Source organism: Zootoca vivipara, chromosome 6, assembly GCF_965207765.1.
Source record: "Zootoca vivipara chromosome 6, rZooViv2.hap1.1, whole genome shotgun sequence".
Lineage (NCBI taxonomy): Eukaryota > Metazoa > Chordata > Lepidosauria > Squamata > Lacertidae > Zootoca > Zootoca vivipara.
The window spans coordinates 96382136-96398711 of NC_142589.1; the positions used below are offsets into that span (position 1 = coordinate 96382136).

Here is a 16576-nt window from a genome sequence, read left to right on the forward strand (position 1 = left end):
GTGCTGCACCCACTGGCTGGCAGCAGCTCTCTGAGGTTGGTTTCCCCCAGCCTTACCTGGAGACGAGCCCAGGGGCCGGAACAGGGAGAAACTCCTTCAGGAGGGAAAGCAGCCGCTCTAACCGAGGAGTCAAACCCTGGCGGCAAGGGCAGGTCCAAGCAAGGGGGGCCTGCTCTGCTCTCTTCAACACGACGGGGTGTTTTTTGGGGGGAGACACACAGAACGCATGGACAAAAGAACCAGCAAAGGAAGGTGGAGGAGGAAGAAAGAGGAACAGCGGTGGACACCCAGATTTGCAAAACCAAGAATAGCTACAAATAGAGGCGTGTGGTCCAATAAATAAATAACTTAAAGAAGAACCCTGAACAGTTTAAATAGCTTCCTCTGCACGCTGAAGACCCGCCTCCCCAGCCCGCCCCACACAAAAAAAGACAATCCACAAAGATAAGACAGGTGGGGGGCTTAATTCTCACCCGTCCCTTAAAGGTGAGCGAAGGGAGGTGGTTTGTTTTTGAGCTTTTACACCCCTCCTAGGTTTGGGGTCTCGTTCCCCCCACCCCACCCCAAAAACCAACAACCCCACAAAGGATAAAGCAATGGGATGGGTCAATGGGGGTGGGGAAATGGCTAGGCCAGGACTCCATAGTTACTCGGGAGGTGGCGGGGGGGGGGGAGACATGAGGCAGGCAAGGAGGACGGTGCGGCAGGAGAGGGGGACGGGGTGAGGTTCGGGGTGAGGGGGGCTCCGCCTGGGAGTCTCTTCAACAGGCACAGTCCTGGTGCGGGGGCCCGGCTTGCTGGTCGGTCAGCTGCGGACCCTGCTTGGCCCCGGTGACGGCGGGGTCGGCCGTGTCCAGCGACTCGGACATCTTTTCGCAGATAATGTCCACCAGGCGCTCGAAGGTCTGCTTGACGTTGATGTTGTCTTTGGCGCTGGCCTCAAAGAACTCGAACCCTGGTGCGGAGGGGGAGGGGGTGGGATTGGCAAAAAAGAATAATAATGAACAGAGAGAGAGACAGAGAGCAAAGGGGGGGGGGGGAGGAAATGCAAGAGAGCCCTGGAAGGAGAAACAGGGATCTCAAAACGCCCGGCAGGACCCCCAACAAGGCAAAGACCCTCCTGCCTTGGCCAAACACAAGGGGGGGGAGAGACAGAGAAACTGCCCCCGCCCAAGGGCAAACCTCTCTCATATTCCCCCGCCTCGTATTCCCCCTCATTCTTCTTCCATTATTATATCATTAACACCTGAATCATCTTCTTCTATGTATTATTATTATTATTATTATTATTATTATTATTATTATTATTATTATTATAAGTTAGCATTATTTCCTTTATATGCAGCCAATCAGGGCGGCCCCCGACAGAACATTAAAAACACAACAAAGCGTCAAATGTTTTAAAAACCTTCCCTACAGAGGGCTGTCCCATGGAAGATGGAAGCCAGCTTGTTTTCGCCTGCTCTCGAGGGTAGAACCTGAACTCATGGCTTCAGGTTCCAGGAAAGGAGATTCCAACTAAATCTCAGGAAGAACTTTCTGACAGTAAGAGCCGTTTGACAGCCATGGCGGACTCTCCTTCCTTGGAGGTTTTTAAACAGAGGTTGGGTGACCATCGGTCTTGGATGCTTGAACCGGGATTCCTGCCTTGCAGGGGGCTGGACTGGATGACCCTCAGGGTCCCTTCCAACTCGAACAATTCTATGAATCACCATTAATGATTTTTATCATACCACTTACTATAACAGCGGCACCTCGGTTTTTGAGCGTCTCAGAAGTTGTACGTTTCGGATTTTGAACGCCGAAAACCCGGAAGGAAATGCTTCAGTTTTCGAACGCTTTTCAGAAGTCAAACATGCTCTGCGGCTTCCGTATTGAGTTTACTGTTAAGTAAATGCTTCCAGAAGGAAATGCTTCGGTTTTAGAACGCTTTTCAGAAGTCAAGCGGTCTTCCGGAATGGATCACCTCCGTAAACCAAGGTGCCACTGTCTTTTAGCCACCAATTATTATTATTACCATCATGAAACACCATTATTTTTACTACTATCCTCTCCATTGTTATTATTACACTGATGCGCCCTTTTCCTCCCAAGAGCTCAAGGCGCTGCCCATGTGCCTCTCACCCCGCCATCGTCACAACAACCCCGCTGGGCAGGCCAAAGTCATCCTTGGTGGCCGAGGAGAAACCTTGCAAAGCCCTGAAGCCTCTCCCCCTCCTGGATTTCCCCCTTCCTGCTTCCCCTCTCTCTCTCCCCGGAGCGCCTTCTTCCGGCTGCCAACTCACCCAGGTGCTCGGCCAGCTGGCGGCCCCGCTCCGATGAGACGACCCGCTCGTCCTCCATGTCACACTTGTTCCCCACCAGCAGGACCTGGGCGTTGTCCCACGAGTAGGTCTTGATCTGGGTCGACCTGGCGGAGAGACGGAAGCGGCAAGGAGGGGGGTCATGGGAAGACTGTTTGGACAGCCAAAAAGACCACTCACCACCTCCCCTTCCTGCAGAGCTTCTAAGCTAGTGATGGCCAAACTCTGCCCTCCAGATGTTTTGGGACTACAACTTCCATCATCCCAGGGCTAACAGGACCAGCGGTCAGGGATGATGGGAATTGTAGTCCCCAAACAGCTGGAGGGCTGAGTTTGGCCATCACTGTATCTAAGCAGAGGTGGGAAGGCCATCGGTCAGGGATGCTTCAGTCAAGGGGGTGGGCTGGATGACCCTCAGGGGCCCTTCCAACCACTGGACTATGTGCTTCAGAAGCTGAGAGCTCTCTGCCCTCCATTGCCCCCCATCTGGGCTAGCAAAGGGCAGCCTTCAGTCTCTTTCTCCCCCAGAGTCACACTTCTGTATTGCCCACACTCAAGGTGGATTTGATTTAAATCACAATTTACATCACAATTTAAATCATTAGTCAGCAAGACTTTTTTTACAGAAAGACTCATTCTTGCTGGTATAAACTTAATATTTACAAGCAGAGGGAGGCTTCCTTTTTGGAATAATAAATTTTCAGAGTCGTATTTTACTGTTATATCAAAAATTACTGATTTGGTTATACTATTAGAAATACATTGACAGATAATTATGAAATTATGGTGAGGTTTAATAAGTCAACAATTTATATTTGGACAACTTTTCTGCTGTACTTTGTTGGAAGGAGGAAAATAATCATTTCCTTAATAACAATTTAAACAATTTATTTAACTAGAACAGTAACATATCATATACACGGGAAAGTAGGGTATATCTTGGTATTGGTACAGTGAGGCTATTATTGGATTATAATGGAAAATTAATAAAAATTATTATTCCCAGGGTCTCCTCCGGGACTCACCAGTCCTGGACGGCGTTGAAGGACTCCTCGTTGGTGATATCGTACATCAGGATGAAGCCCATGGCTCCCCGGTAATAGGCGGTGGTGATGGTCCGGTATCGCTCCTGCCCGGCCGTGTCCTGGGGAAAGGCCAAGAGAGGTTGTGACAGAGCGGCCCGGCAGGATCAGGCCCCCAATTCTGCCCCAACATCAGCCGGAAGGAGCTCTTTCTTGGCAGAGAAATGGGGCTCTTTCGGTCCCATTGAAAGATCCCTCCTTCTTTTCCTTTGTAGGGTTTATTTCATCAAACTTATACACTGCTTGATTGTAAAAAGAAAAGCCAAAACCCCACAGGGCTCAGAGTGGCTTACAAAAAAGTAAAATAACACCCAAGAAAAATTTACAGTAGCTTAAGATATACCAGAAGTTAAAATACTGACACAGGTTAAATTTCACATCTTCCTAAGCACCTATGATTTTGCTATGTGGTTTTATGCTTTTATATGGTAGTACACCACTGGGATATATTTTAATGATACCGTGGCGAATTTTTATAATTTTATTTTTAAATATATATGTGGGGAGGGGTGAGTTGTTATTACTCTGCGAACCAATCTTATGAACAGCAGTAAACAAATCAAACAAATAACTAAACTAAACTAACTTTAGGTGCCAGGCGAAAACATTCTTCTTTGGCTATCTTATCTTAGAATGGTTTTATCTTACTTGTAGATTTTTAATTTTAAAATTGAATTTTAACATTGTATTAATCTGCATTTTAATTGAATTGTTTCTTTTATACTTGCGTTGATATTTTTGTTGTTAGCCGCCCTGAGCCCGGTCTTGACTGGGAAGGGCGGGGTATAAATAAAATTATTGTTGTTATCATTATTATTATTAAATAATCTATGGGCTGTTAAAAGCCAGAAGGACAGACAGACTGTTTTAACGAACGTTTTACCATTCTGCTTTTCATTATCTTTTTATTATTTGCAAGTTTGTTTATTTATTTATTTATTATTATTTTATTAAAAAGATTCTTTATTACAAAACAGTTGACATAAAACATAAACAAAACAACATAAACAAACCACAAACGCTGACATAAACTAACATATCATTTAACATTCACACCCTTTAACTTCCAGTCCACCTCCTTGTACTTTTTACACCGTATTGATCTGTACGCACTTCATCATCATCATTCTTTTCTGATATTTGTCAAAAGAAATTTTAGGTTTCATAGTTTCCTAACATTTCAAGATTCAGTCTAAATCTGTTAGGAGATTTACATGATCACAATACTTTCTGAGATATTCTTTAAAGATCCAATCTTTACAGACTTTCTGGTTTGAGTTTCCTTTTATTCTCCGTCATTTTCACCAATTCTAAACACAGTGGCACCTCGACTTCCAAAGGTTTCGACTTCCGAAGTCCGCTAACCCGGAAGTATTTTCACTGCGGGCACGCGGTCTGCGCATGCGCAAAATGGACACTGCGACTTCTGAAGGTTTCGACTTCTGAAAAGCGCCGCGGAACAGATCGCCTTCGGAAGTCGAGGTACCACTGTACTCTCAATTTCGCTTGCCAGTGGGTTTTTGTGCTGCCTTTCCAATTTTTTGGTATTAAAATCCTAACCGCTGTGGTTGCGTGCATAAAGAGGCTTCTGTATTTTTTTGGTATTTCGATGGACAGAATACCTCACAGGAAGGCTTCAGAGGGGTTTATTTTAAAGGAGAGTTTGAAGATCTTTTTGAGTTCATTATGGATTATACCCCAGAACTCTCTTATTATCGTACATTCCCACCACACATGTGATTTACCATTCTGCTTTTCATCCTGTTTTTATTATTGAACCCCCCAAAAACGGGTTCTTAACGTCATACGCCGCCCTGGAATCCTTTGACGAAAGGCAGCATATACTGTCTTTTTCCCTATTTTGGGGCACTCCGATTTAAGAAAACGGGGGGGGGGGAGGAGGAGGAGGATCTATCTGTGTATAAGACGTCCCCAAAATTTGGACATTATCTCCCGCTTGGACTACTGCAATGCGCTCTACGTGGGGCTCCCTTTGAAGGTGACCCGGAAACTACAACTAATCCAGAATGCGGCAGCTAGACTGGGGACTGGGAGCGGCCGCTGAGACCACATAACACTGGTCTTGAAAGATCTACAGGATGTTTCCAAGCACAATTCAAAGTGTTGGTGCTGACCTTTAAAGCCCTAAATGGCCTCGGTCCAGTATACCTGAAGGAGCGTCTCCACCCCCCATCGTTCTGCTCGGACACTGAGGTCCAGCACCAAGGGCCTTCTGGCGGTTCCCTCGTTGCGAGAAGCCAAGTTGCAGGGAACCAGGCAGAGGACCTTCTCAGTGGTGGCGCCCGCCCTGTGGAACGCCCTCCCATCAAATGTCAAGGAGATAAGCAACTATCTGACTTTTAGAAGACACCTGAAGGCAGCCCTATTTAGGGAAGCTTTTAATGTTTGAGGAATTACTGTATTTTAAAATTTTGTTGGAAGCCCAGCCAGATGGACGGGGTATAAATAATAAACTATTATTATTATTATTATTATTAGTTATTATTAATAATAATAATTTTTAGGGGAGAAACCTAGTCTTATACAGTGGAACCTTGATTTACATACACCTCGTCTCGTGGATGTTCCAAGTTGCGTCCGTGGCAAACCTGGAAGTAAACACTGGGTTTGCCGTGATTCACGCATGCGCAGAAGCACGCTACCACCGAATGCACACAAGACGCCTCTTCTAGCGCCCCTTTTCGACCAGCGGGCGGACCTCTGGAACGGATTATGTCCGTAAGCAGAGGTTCCACTGTACACGGAAAAAGATGGTCAACCAAATGAAGTGACTGGCCAATAAAACGAAGAGCGAACCCTTGGCGAGCGACCCTGCGAGGCGGGCCCTTTCCTTACCCAGATCTGCAGCTTGATGCGCTTGTCGTTGCGGTAGATGGTCTTGACTTTGAAGTCGATGCCGACGGTGCTGACGAAGGCGGGCGTGAAGGAGTCGTCGGCGTAGCGGAAGAGGAAGGAGGTCTTGCCCACGCTGCTGTTGCCGATGATGAGGATCTTGAACATGTAGTCAAAGTTCTGATCGGAGGACTCTTTCTGGCCATAGCGGGCGTCGGTGGCGGAGGCCATCTGGGGACAGAGGAAGGGGAGGCGAGGGGGTGAGCGGCGGGGTGGGGGGCCCGCCGGGGGAACCCTCGCTAGGACCCCAGGAGACACCCGGGGAAGCCAGAAAGGGTTAAAGAGAAACCAAAGCAAGAGCTTGTTTCAAATGGGAAACCTTTCAAAGGGTATTTTAAAAAGACCACATTTTCCCGTATATAAGACTAGGCTCCCCCCCCCCAAAAAATTAATGTCAAAAATTAGGGGGCGTCTTATACACAGGGCCATCAAAAAACCCTCCCTTTTCTTAAATCTGAGTCTCCAAAAATAGGGGGCATCTTCTAGATGGATGGCGGCTAACAGATGGAGGTTGAATCCTGACAAGACAGAAGGACTGTTTCTGGGGGGCGGGCAGGTGTGGGGGACTCCCTGGTCCTGAATGGGGCAACTGTGCCCCCGAAGGACCAGGTGCGCAGCCTGGGAGTCATTTTGGACTCACAGCTGTCCATGGAGGCGCAGGTCAATTCTGTGTCCAGGGCAGCTGTCTCCCAGTTCCAACTGGTCCGCAGGATGAGACCCTCCCTGCCCACAGACTGTCTGGCCAGAGTGGTGCATGCTCTGGTTATCTCCCGCTTGCACTATTGCCATGCTCTCTCCGTGGGGCTCCCTTGGAAGGTGACCCGGAAACTGCACCTAATCCAGAATGCGGCAGCTAGACTATTGATTGGGAGCGGCTGCTGAGACCATGTAACCCTGGTCCTGAAAGACCTTCACTGGCTCCCAGGACGTTTCCGAACACAAAGGGTTGGCGCTGACCTTGAAAGCCCTCAACGACCCAGTAGACCTGAAGGAACATCTCCACCCCGGACACCGGGGTCCATCTCCTGAGGGCCTTCTGGCGGTTCCCTCCCTGCAAGAAGTGAGGTTACAGGGAACCAGGCAGAGGGCCTTCTCGGTGGTGGCACCTGCCCTCCCACCAGATGTCAAGGAAATAAACAACTATCTGATGTTTAGAAGACATCTGAAGGCAGCCCTGTTTAGGGAGGTTTTTAATGTTTCAAGTTTTACTGTGCTTAATGTGTTTAATTTGTTGGAAGCCACCCAGAGTGGTTTGGGCAACCCAGTCAGATGGGTGGCATATTGATAAATTATCACCGCCACCATCATTATAAGAGATCTGTCTCTCAAAGGAGCCTCCCTCAAAGGGTTGTCGTGAGCGTAAAATGGGCAAACATAAAATAGTAACGATAACAAGGCTCATAGCCCTGTCTTTCCCCCTTAACTATGCAAAAAAGGACCAGCGTCATTACAACAGACTGGGAAGAAAACGAAAGCCAGTTTCCGTTCTGCATCCCCCTTCCTCCTCCCCCTCCTGCAATGCAGCTCACCAGCCAGAGTACGCTCCCTGGAAATGCGAGCTGGCGAAAAGTGTTTGCGGAAGGGGAAAATAATAATTAATATGTGGTTATTAGTCAAAGTGACATCCAGAGACCTGCCTTCCACTGGGGTTGAAGTGTCTATGCGAAGGAAAACAAGACGGCAAAGACTTTCAGCCCTTTCAAATCCCATCACTCGTTGCTGTGTTTTGCCGTGCACCATAAAAAAATAAAGCATCTCTACCTTTCTAAATAAATGCATGCATTACGGTTGCAAATGTTGGTGGGGATGCATCAACCCCAAGGCAAGTTTTAAGAATCCAGAATGGAGACAAGGATTGTTCATTTCCACGAATCCGTCGCCATCTTTTCCAATCGAGCCCACTCCGTATCATTTACCCACTGACTGCCCAGATCCCTTTCTAACCCTGTTGGATTTAAAAAGCTGAGCAAAATAAATGAGCAGATCTCTCTTTGATGATGGTGTTGTCCACAAAATGCTGCTTCCGGCTAGATTTCCCCGGGAGTCTGGGGGTGGGGAGGGCCGCGACCCTTATAACCGGCCCTTAAACCCCCATGCTTTGTTCCACGGCCTACTTTTCCTTCTGCATAACCCTTTTAGCTAATTAAATGGCCAGTCGCTCGCATCATGCAAATCTTGGGGCCGCCGAGCCGTTCCTACAGGAGGCGTCAAAGCAACCTCAACCGGGATTTTATGGGAGGGGGAGACACATTTGCACACCCAGGCTGGGGAGGATTAAATAATAATAATAATAAAAACAGATCCTAGTTAGCGGTATTTTCATGCATCAGGGAGGACGTGGGAGGGGGGGTGTCCCCAAGCCGCGTTGAGAAGGATGCGCCCCCCCCCCCGGTTCACCCCAAACCTCCAGGAATTTTAATTATGGCAAAGAAGCTAAACCCCAAAGAAGCATAACAAGGAAATGGGTTTAAGTGAGATCAAGACAGAGACGGGCAGCTTGCTTTTGCTGACGGAAAACTCCTTATTTCCTTCGAAGAAATGGAGAGGAGATGGCCCCCACACACACACCAGGTGGCCGACAACTTGCGCCCCCCCCCCCACTGCCTGGCTGTTTGTGGCATGCAGCATTGACACACACACACCCCAGCAAAATTTGGGAAGAGTCTGGCTACGGGAAGAGGGCTGATCTGGCTTTTTCAGGCCACGGATATCTCAAGCCCCGACTGCAGTGGGGTGTCAACGCAGTGCCCCTCCTTCAGATGCTGGTGGACTACAATGCCCATCATCCTTCTCCTTCAGCGGCACTGGCCGATGGGAGTTGTAGTCCGAAAACGCACCAGATATCCTTGCACATGGACACACACTTTTCCCTTCTTGCCAGCAAGGGAGAGAAAATCGTGCATCTGTGAGCAAGAAGAAGAAGAGCCACGTTTTCCTGCGTCAGAGGAGGCGGTCCGGAAAGCTAAATTTGCCCACGCAGGGATGTTCTGTCCCTGACATCGGGAACAAGCTCCCTGCTGGCTGCGATCCTGCGGGGTCTGCTTCCTTCTGCAACCCCGACAACACACAGAGGGGTAAAAGAAGCTGCCTTATGCTGAATCCAGTCCAGCTTGCCCTTATGCTGAATCCAGTCCAGCTTGCCCACCTAACTCAGTAATGCCTGCTCTGACTGGCAGCAACAGCTCCCCAGGGCGATGAACTTGGGACCTGAATGCAAAGCGGCTGCATTCAAACTTTCATGGAGGGCAGGAAACGCCCTACTTTCCGCTCCCTCCCCACCCAGAACGGGGACCCCCACCCACTGATTTTGCTTACGGGAAATGAAAATAGGCTGCATAATGACATAATATTGTTGTTGTTGTTGTTATTTATTGAATTTATATACCGCCCTATACCCAGAGGTTATCAGGGCGGTTCACAGAATAAAATCAAAATATAAAAATACATAATCAAAATAAAAACAACAACATATCCATAGTAATAAGAATATTACATGTCTCCTCTTTCTTCCAAGGATGACTGAAATAAAAGTACAGTCGTTTCATTGCATAACTCACATTTGCCCCAAGAATTGTTCTGATAATAATGAAATTGTTATTATCTGCTCTGTATCCCATATTTTCTCTGAGGATTACTCGATATAGATATCTCTTCTGGATGATCAAAATAATATTATTGTTATTTATTACATAACTCACATTTGCTCCAAGAATTGCTGTAATAATCATAATATTGTTATTTACTGTGTATTCCATATTTCCTCTGAGGCTTCCTCATATAATAAAGTTTTTTATTACATATCAGTAATTATGTAATTATTTCACTTCAAATAGGCCTTTGGCTGATTCAACATCCAATGCCCTTTTAAAATGTGTTGGGGAGTTGGGGCACTATTGGATTGTTCTCATTTTTATTTTTATTCTGCATTTTGTGGTTTTATATTGCAATTTTATCTTGTGAACTGCCCTGAGACCTGCAGTTATCAGGCGGTATACAAATTTACTTAATAATAATAATAATAATAATAAATATATTTATTGCCTAGATAAATTATTATTAGAATCCCTCTAATAATGCAGAAAACAACTATTCTACTTATTATGCAGCATCTCAAACATTGTAAATATTTGTTGCATTTCCTCCAGGGCGCTTAAGTTGCTCCCACCCTCCCCTTCCCCATTTCATCATCACAACAACCCTGCGAGGTAGGAAAGGATGAGAAGACACTCAATGGCCTCCAAGGTCACCCGGTGCATGGCTGAGCAGTGATTTGAACCCAGATCTCTCCGGGGCCCTCGTCTGCCTTGCTTCCCCCTATCCTGCCCTCCCCGCCAGCCCTGCGTGACCCCAGGGACCACATTCTGCACTGTGCCATTGTCCCGAGGGCCGCACAGCCTCACGGTGGGTGGGGCCAGGAGTGGGAGGAGCCACCAATGCAAATTTCACCTCCAAGAGACCTGGTCCGAGTTCGAGAGCAACACTGCAGCCAATCCAAAACCAAGAGGAGCTGCCAAGGGCTTGGTAAGAGAGGCCCGGGGGCCGCATGCGAGATTTGATCTAATCCTGCCGAAAACAATCTAACGGCCAACAACAATGGAGCCAGATGCTCAAGCAGCAGGGCCCCATCTCTTTGCCTGTCCGCAGATAGACTGCTCCTGAACAGGGGGCTCCACCTAAGCCACCAACAGGCCCTCTCCTCCTCCCCTGCCCCACATACTTGGTTCACACACATGCAGCCCACTTTTAAATGCCACCCAGGCAGGGCCGGATTTAGGTTTGATGTGGCCCTGTGGCCCCTGAAGGTAATGGGGCCCTTTCTCTGTCCAGCTGTTATTTGTCCACAACAAATTGTTGCTGTTTTTTGTGTTGAATAGATGCTAGAATGGTCATTTATGGACCTGATAGGTATCTCAAGCCATTTGCACCTGTTGCCCTGCAACCAGTCCATGCAGAATGCCGGCACCCTATATATAGAAAGGAGCAAAGCAGGGATATTTGAGGGAGCAGGATAGCAGGCGGGGCCCATGACTTACATCCGAGGAGCCAACACAACACAAAACACTGTCGCTGGATGGAGGTTTTATTCTGTTTGTTTTTTATCTTATATTTTGGAATTGGACATCCAGTTTTTTCCCTCTTTAATTTTTGGGGGGCCACCAAGAGAGTAGAGCTAGCGCTTGTTGAGCTTAGACGTAAATCCAGCCCTCCACCCAGGCCGACAGCCATCATCAGCCCCGGTCCCCACAGAAAATACGTCCATCTTGGCGACATCAATAGGGCCCAGCTTCCTGGTTGCCCTTGGCACCCGGGCATCAATCATTCATATGCCAGGCGTCGCGTGGCAGCCCTTTGGCCTGGACAGCCGTCCATCAACAGGACACATGCTCCTTTCTCCCGCTGCCCAAATCTGATCCAGTTGCAAACGTCCCTCTCCGCTGGGAACCAAGAGGAAAGGAGATGGAATTGCAAAAAAGGGGGGTACATCCCGGAAAAAGGGGTGTATGCAATGCTATGAGTCTACTCCGAGTAGGGCTAACGCTGGCGGTGAACCCCATCCCAATCCATTTCCACCTTCTCTCCTTCCTGTGCAAAAGGCAAGGCAAGCACCCAAAAAACATCATCTCCTTCTTGCCTACACTCAATGCTGCATCGCTCACCCCAGAGAAGCACGCAGTGGGTTGCAATTATGGTCTGCAAAAGGGGGGGGGAAGAGAGAGGATCCAAAACACGTGAATGAATTGCCTCTCTCCGCCTTGATTTTTTTATTTTTTAGCTTTGCAACTGGCAAGCTGGAAAAGGGGGCAGAGGTAGAAAGAAAAAGCCATCTTAAGCTCATTCTTGTCAAACGAAAGGTGAGCTCCGGCCAAAGCGATTCGGATCCACAAAACCAAGAGGTTTGGGGAGGTTTTTCCCCTGCTTTTTGAGTTGGGGTTTTTGCTTTATTTTGCAAAATCTGCCTCCCCCCCACCAGCAGATCTGGCTCCTTTTCCAACTGCGCTGCTCGCTCCCCCCTCCCCCCCGGTCCCTCCTTTCCCAATCCGCCTGTTTACCATCTGCATCGCCGAAGCCTCTTTTGCCAGGCCAGCAATTCCAGCTTAGCCCATCGCCGCCCATTGCAAGAAAATGCAGAATTAAAAAGGCGGAAAGCACCGCTCCCGTTAGCAAACCAGCATCACCCCTGTCCAAAACACCTCCATTTTAAATTATGTTTTTGGTAAAGAATCCAGCGCTTTAGGCTTGCCCCCCCCCCACCTTTGCAATTTTGCATCTTCTTTTTCTTTGCATGTGTCAAATGAAGGTTACCCCACCCCCCAAGAGACGCGTTCTTTCGCATGCAATGCAGGGGTGCAAAAGGTGCAATGCAGGAAAGGTGCAAAGACGGCCCCAGGGGGGTGCAAAGCTAGGGGGGGTTGCCCAAGGCGCGCACTCACCTCGGGAACGCGCTTCGGGTCTAGCAGCAAATGCAGCAGCAGCAGCACAAGCGGTGCGAGGCGACGGCACCTGCCTGCAGAACCCGGGCTGACGTCACCAGCGCTCCGAAAGGGGAGGGCGGCTATGCAAATAGAGCGGGTGACGTCAGGGAGCAAAGCGCCGCCTCCGCCTTGACAGCTCCTGGAGGCGGGCTCGTGGGAGCTACCTATCCCGCCACGCGATTGGTGGATCGCCTAGGATTGGCAGCCCTGTAACCAGCTTGAATAAAACCCAACGGGGCTTATTTCTAAGGAGGGATGCGGGGGGAGGGGGAGAAGCCTCACGAAACCTCGCGAGATTTCTTTCTCCCGCCATTTTTCCCTTCCCCCCCCCGCCTTCTAGGCGTATCTGTGGCGAAGCAAATCGCGTGACCCTGAGGGGAATTTATTTATTCTTAGATTCTATTTTTTTATTAAAGGGCTCTTAAGCCGCCTCAAGAGTCCTATAAATACTGGTCATCCAGAAATAAATCACGCAAATCAGTAGAAGACCACGAGGGGAATTTCTGACCAATTTTTCACCTCAGGATAGTCTGCTGTTGCGCTTTTCTGTTCAATTATCGCCATGATTTTTACCTCAAAAAAATGCTCACCCGATGTTTCAAAATACTTAATTTCTGAGTCCAAGTCACAGGTTCAACCTATTCATACCCAAATGTGCCCTTAAGGCAGGATTTGTGAGCACAGAGACAACAGGGAGTCTTTTCCCATTCAAAATGGCACATGTTTCAGACATGTGGTTTATATAATTATGGCTGTGTCTGCCTGGTACCTTTATGAACATTTGTTTTATATCTTAAACCTTATAATTCTCATAACATTAGTTATACTTCTTAAGTTGTCCTCGAACATCACCTGAGTTGCAGCATCACTCAGCCATCACAAAAAGAGTTCGTTCACTTTTGTTTTTAGGACAGGCTGCAGAACTTTCCCGCCTGGCATTTTCCCCTCCCTTTCTCTGCTTTTTGCCTCAACAAAATGGCTGCAGTTCTCAGTTCAGATTCTAGAGTTTCCCACCTGTTAAATCCACATCTAGAAAGATTGGTGATTGGTTGGGTCATGCCAGCCAGGAGGCGGACCCTGTGCGGAGGAAGAATCGCTCCGATATGACTAGGTACACAACACCCCTTCCCCCCAAATGCCAAACATCATGAACAATAAAAGTCCTTTAAGTGTGTTGGCCATTTCCGTTCTCACTGTGACCGCCGCGGCTCCTGTATCTGTGCAGGTGACTGGGGAGGTTCCCCCACTACCTGTTTTCCACAGGGTGTGTCCGGCTGGGGCGGTTCTGCTGGAGTAAGTGGTCCCGGGTCAGCCGAGGACTCTGGCCCGAGGTCACTCGGCTGGGGTGTCTCGGTTGCCGGCAAACCCTCTGTTTTTCCACCTGTTCCACTCACCGAGTCACCAGCTAGCCTCATCCTGTGACTCCGCTGATTGCTCTGGTTTGGAAAATGCCCTGGCCCTGATCTGGTCAAGATGCCTTTTCCAAACCAGTCCCCCTTCTAGCACCACCTCATAAGAAACCAGGCCAGTGCATCGGCCTATGATGCCTGGAACCCATCCTTGACCCGACCCATAGTTGCAGGCATATACCAGATCCCCTGAGGCAAAACCCCTAGGTGCCTTCCACTCCACAGTGGATGGTCGCTGCTCTAAGGCCCTGTCGGGATGTATGCTATCCAGGAGAGTCATGAGCCTCCTTCCCATTAACAACTCTGCTGGGCTACGACCGGTTGTTGTCCTCGGGGTGACATGTTGGGCCAGCAAAAACTCCGCTGGAGCAGACCTAACGTGGCGGATTCCATTCTTATAAACAAATTCTTGGAATTCCGCTGAAGTAATAGTGGCGCCGTTATCACTTACCAGGGTGTCAGGTAAACCGTGAGCTGCGAATAACTTCCTGAGTGCGTTTATGGTGGCTCGACTGGAGGTGGTTGAGGTCGGCGTAACCTCGAGCCACTTGGACTGGGAGTCTACCACTATGAGGAACAATTGGCCCTGGAAAGGACCTGCAAAGTCTATGTGCAACCTGGACCATGGAGACTGTGTGGATTCGGGGAAAAGCTTTCTAAATGCCTTTGCCGATATTATGGAATACGCTGAGCTCCATTATGCATGGTTTTCCCTCTATTTTGACTCTCACTTTAATTTTATTGGACCCTGGGAATGGAAATTGAAATACCCTGGCCGAAGAGATTGACTGCAGTTCCTCCTCTTCGAGGGCCTCATGAATGCGCTGTTTGGTGCATGTCCTGGTGTTCCTGGAACGGCAGACTCGCACGATGTGTTCGGTCTTTCCACATCCCTGACACATGAGGTCACGGAACCTGCACGTCTTACGATCATGCTTCTCCCTGCAGCTGGCTCAGGTATTGCGCGGATTGGACTGACGCTGGTCTAACGATGCATGTGTGGCTTGGGGATGGTAGTTTCGGTCAGATCGGTCCAGGGTTCGATGGACCTCCTCATGGTGGGAATCACTCGAAGATGAGCGGTCTCTCTGAATGTGATGCGTGCCCCCATCCACTCAGGGATTAGGTCCCTTTTCGTGGGCACCATCCTTTTCAAAAACCGTCGCCATATTTATGGCTTCCACCATCGTAATGTCGTCCTTCGCCAGCAACTTGCGGTGGATACGGCCGTTGCGCACGCCGATTATGAACCTCTCAAGCAGTCATAGAATCATAGAGTTGGAAGAGACCACAAGGGCCATCCAGTCCAACCCCCTGCCAAGCAGTCATTCATATAAGTTAGGGAACTGGCAATACATCGCGATTGCCCGCAGTGCTGCTATGTACTCGCTCACCAACTCTTGTGCTTGTTGCCCTCAATGGGCAACATCGTAATGGCGGTGGTTCTTGGTTGGCTGGGGCGCCAGATGCCCCGTCATAGCCTTAGTTAGCTCATCGAAGGAGCAGTCTTCTATATCCTTCGGTGCCATCAACCCTTCCAACAAAGTGATGGCGGAGCTTCCCAACACTGTCAGTAGTATGCCTACCATATCAATTTCTCTGGTGAACCCTTGCAGCCGCACATAACTCTATCCGGCGGAGCCATTGTCGCCATTACTCCGGGTGACTCATATCGAAATCTGGGGGAAGCCTACTCTGCCCAGTAGCGATTTTCATACCTGTGACTGTTGCTTGATCGGTGGCAGGTGCTTGTGAAGGCCCTGCAGGCCCTTCTTCGTCGCTGGCGCTCCTTGAGGTGTCCAGCGTGGCAGGGAGGTGCGGTGGTAAGCACTCAGGCCTCAGACTGGAGGGGCTAGCATCCCATCCTCGTCTCCCATCCTCGTCGCCAATGTTAAATCCACAACTAGAAAGAGGCTGAGTGAGTTCCGTTTCCAACATTCCTTTTATTAACAAACACCAGAGTTGAACAGCACTCTGAAGAACCCCATGTGGAGTGTGTGCCTGCCTAAGGTCAGCTGACAGTCCCTGGCCAACTGCCAGAACTAGACTAACTGTCGGCTTCTGATTGGAGTGTTCACCTCCGCTTGGTGATTGGTCGGGTCACGCCAGCCAGGAGGCGGACCCTGTGCGCAGGAAGAATAGCTCCAATATGACTAGGTACACAACACCACCTTCCTTCCTTCCTTCCTTTCACAGTGGCTACCTGGCTGCCTAGACTGGCTGGTTTTCGGGAGCCTGTGGCCCAGAGAAGCGAAAACCGCTTTTCCCCACCCCCGATCGGTTCCAGCGTTTTATTTTCCTCATGGATGTCCAAAAGAAAAAGTGAATATAGTGTTATTACTAAGACAGAGAAAACTTTTGCTCTGTTTCCAAATGAGAGAGCAACATTCGAAGAT

At 48.8% G+C, this 16576-nt stretch overlaps 1 protein-coding gene across 1 annotated transcript; it reads right to left on the minus strand.

Moving 5' to 3' along the window:
- Window positions 1-327: 327 nt before the first annotated feature.
- Window positions 328-12837, minus strand: RAB3A (RAB3A, member RAS oncogene family). Its single transcript, XM_035119122.3, has 5 exons — window positions 12730-12837; window positions 6242-6469; window positions 3329-3447; window positions 2286-2410; window positions 328-955 (listed from the first exon to the last, which is right to left on the minus strand). Exons 2-5 carry the CDS (start codon window positions 6467-6469, stop codon window positions 762-764), a joined length of 666 nt encoding a protein of 221 aa, XP_034975013.1. The 5' UTR covers window positions 12730-12837; the 3' UTR covers window positions 328-761.
- Window positions 12838-16576: the final 3739 nt, after the last annotated feature.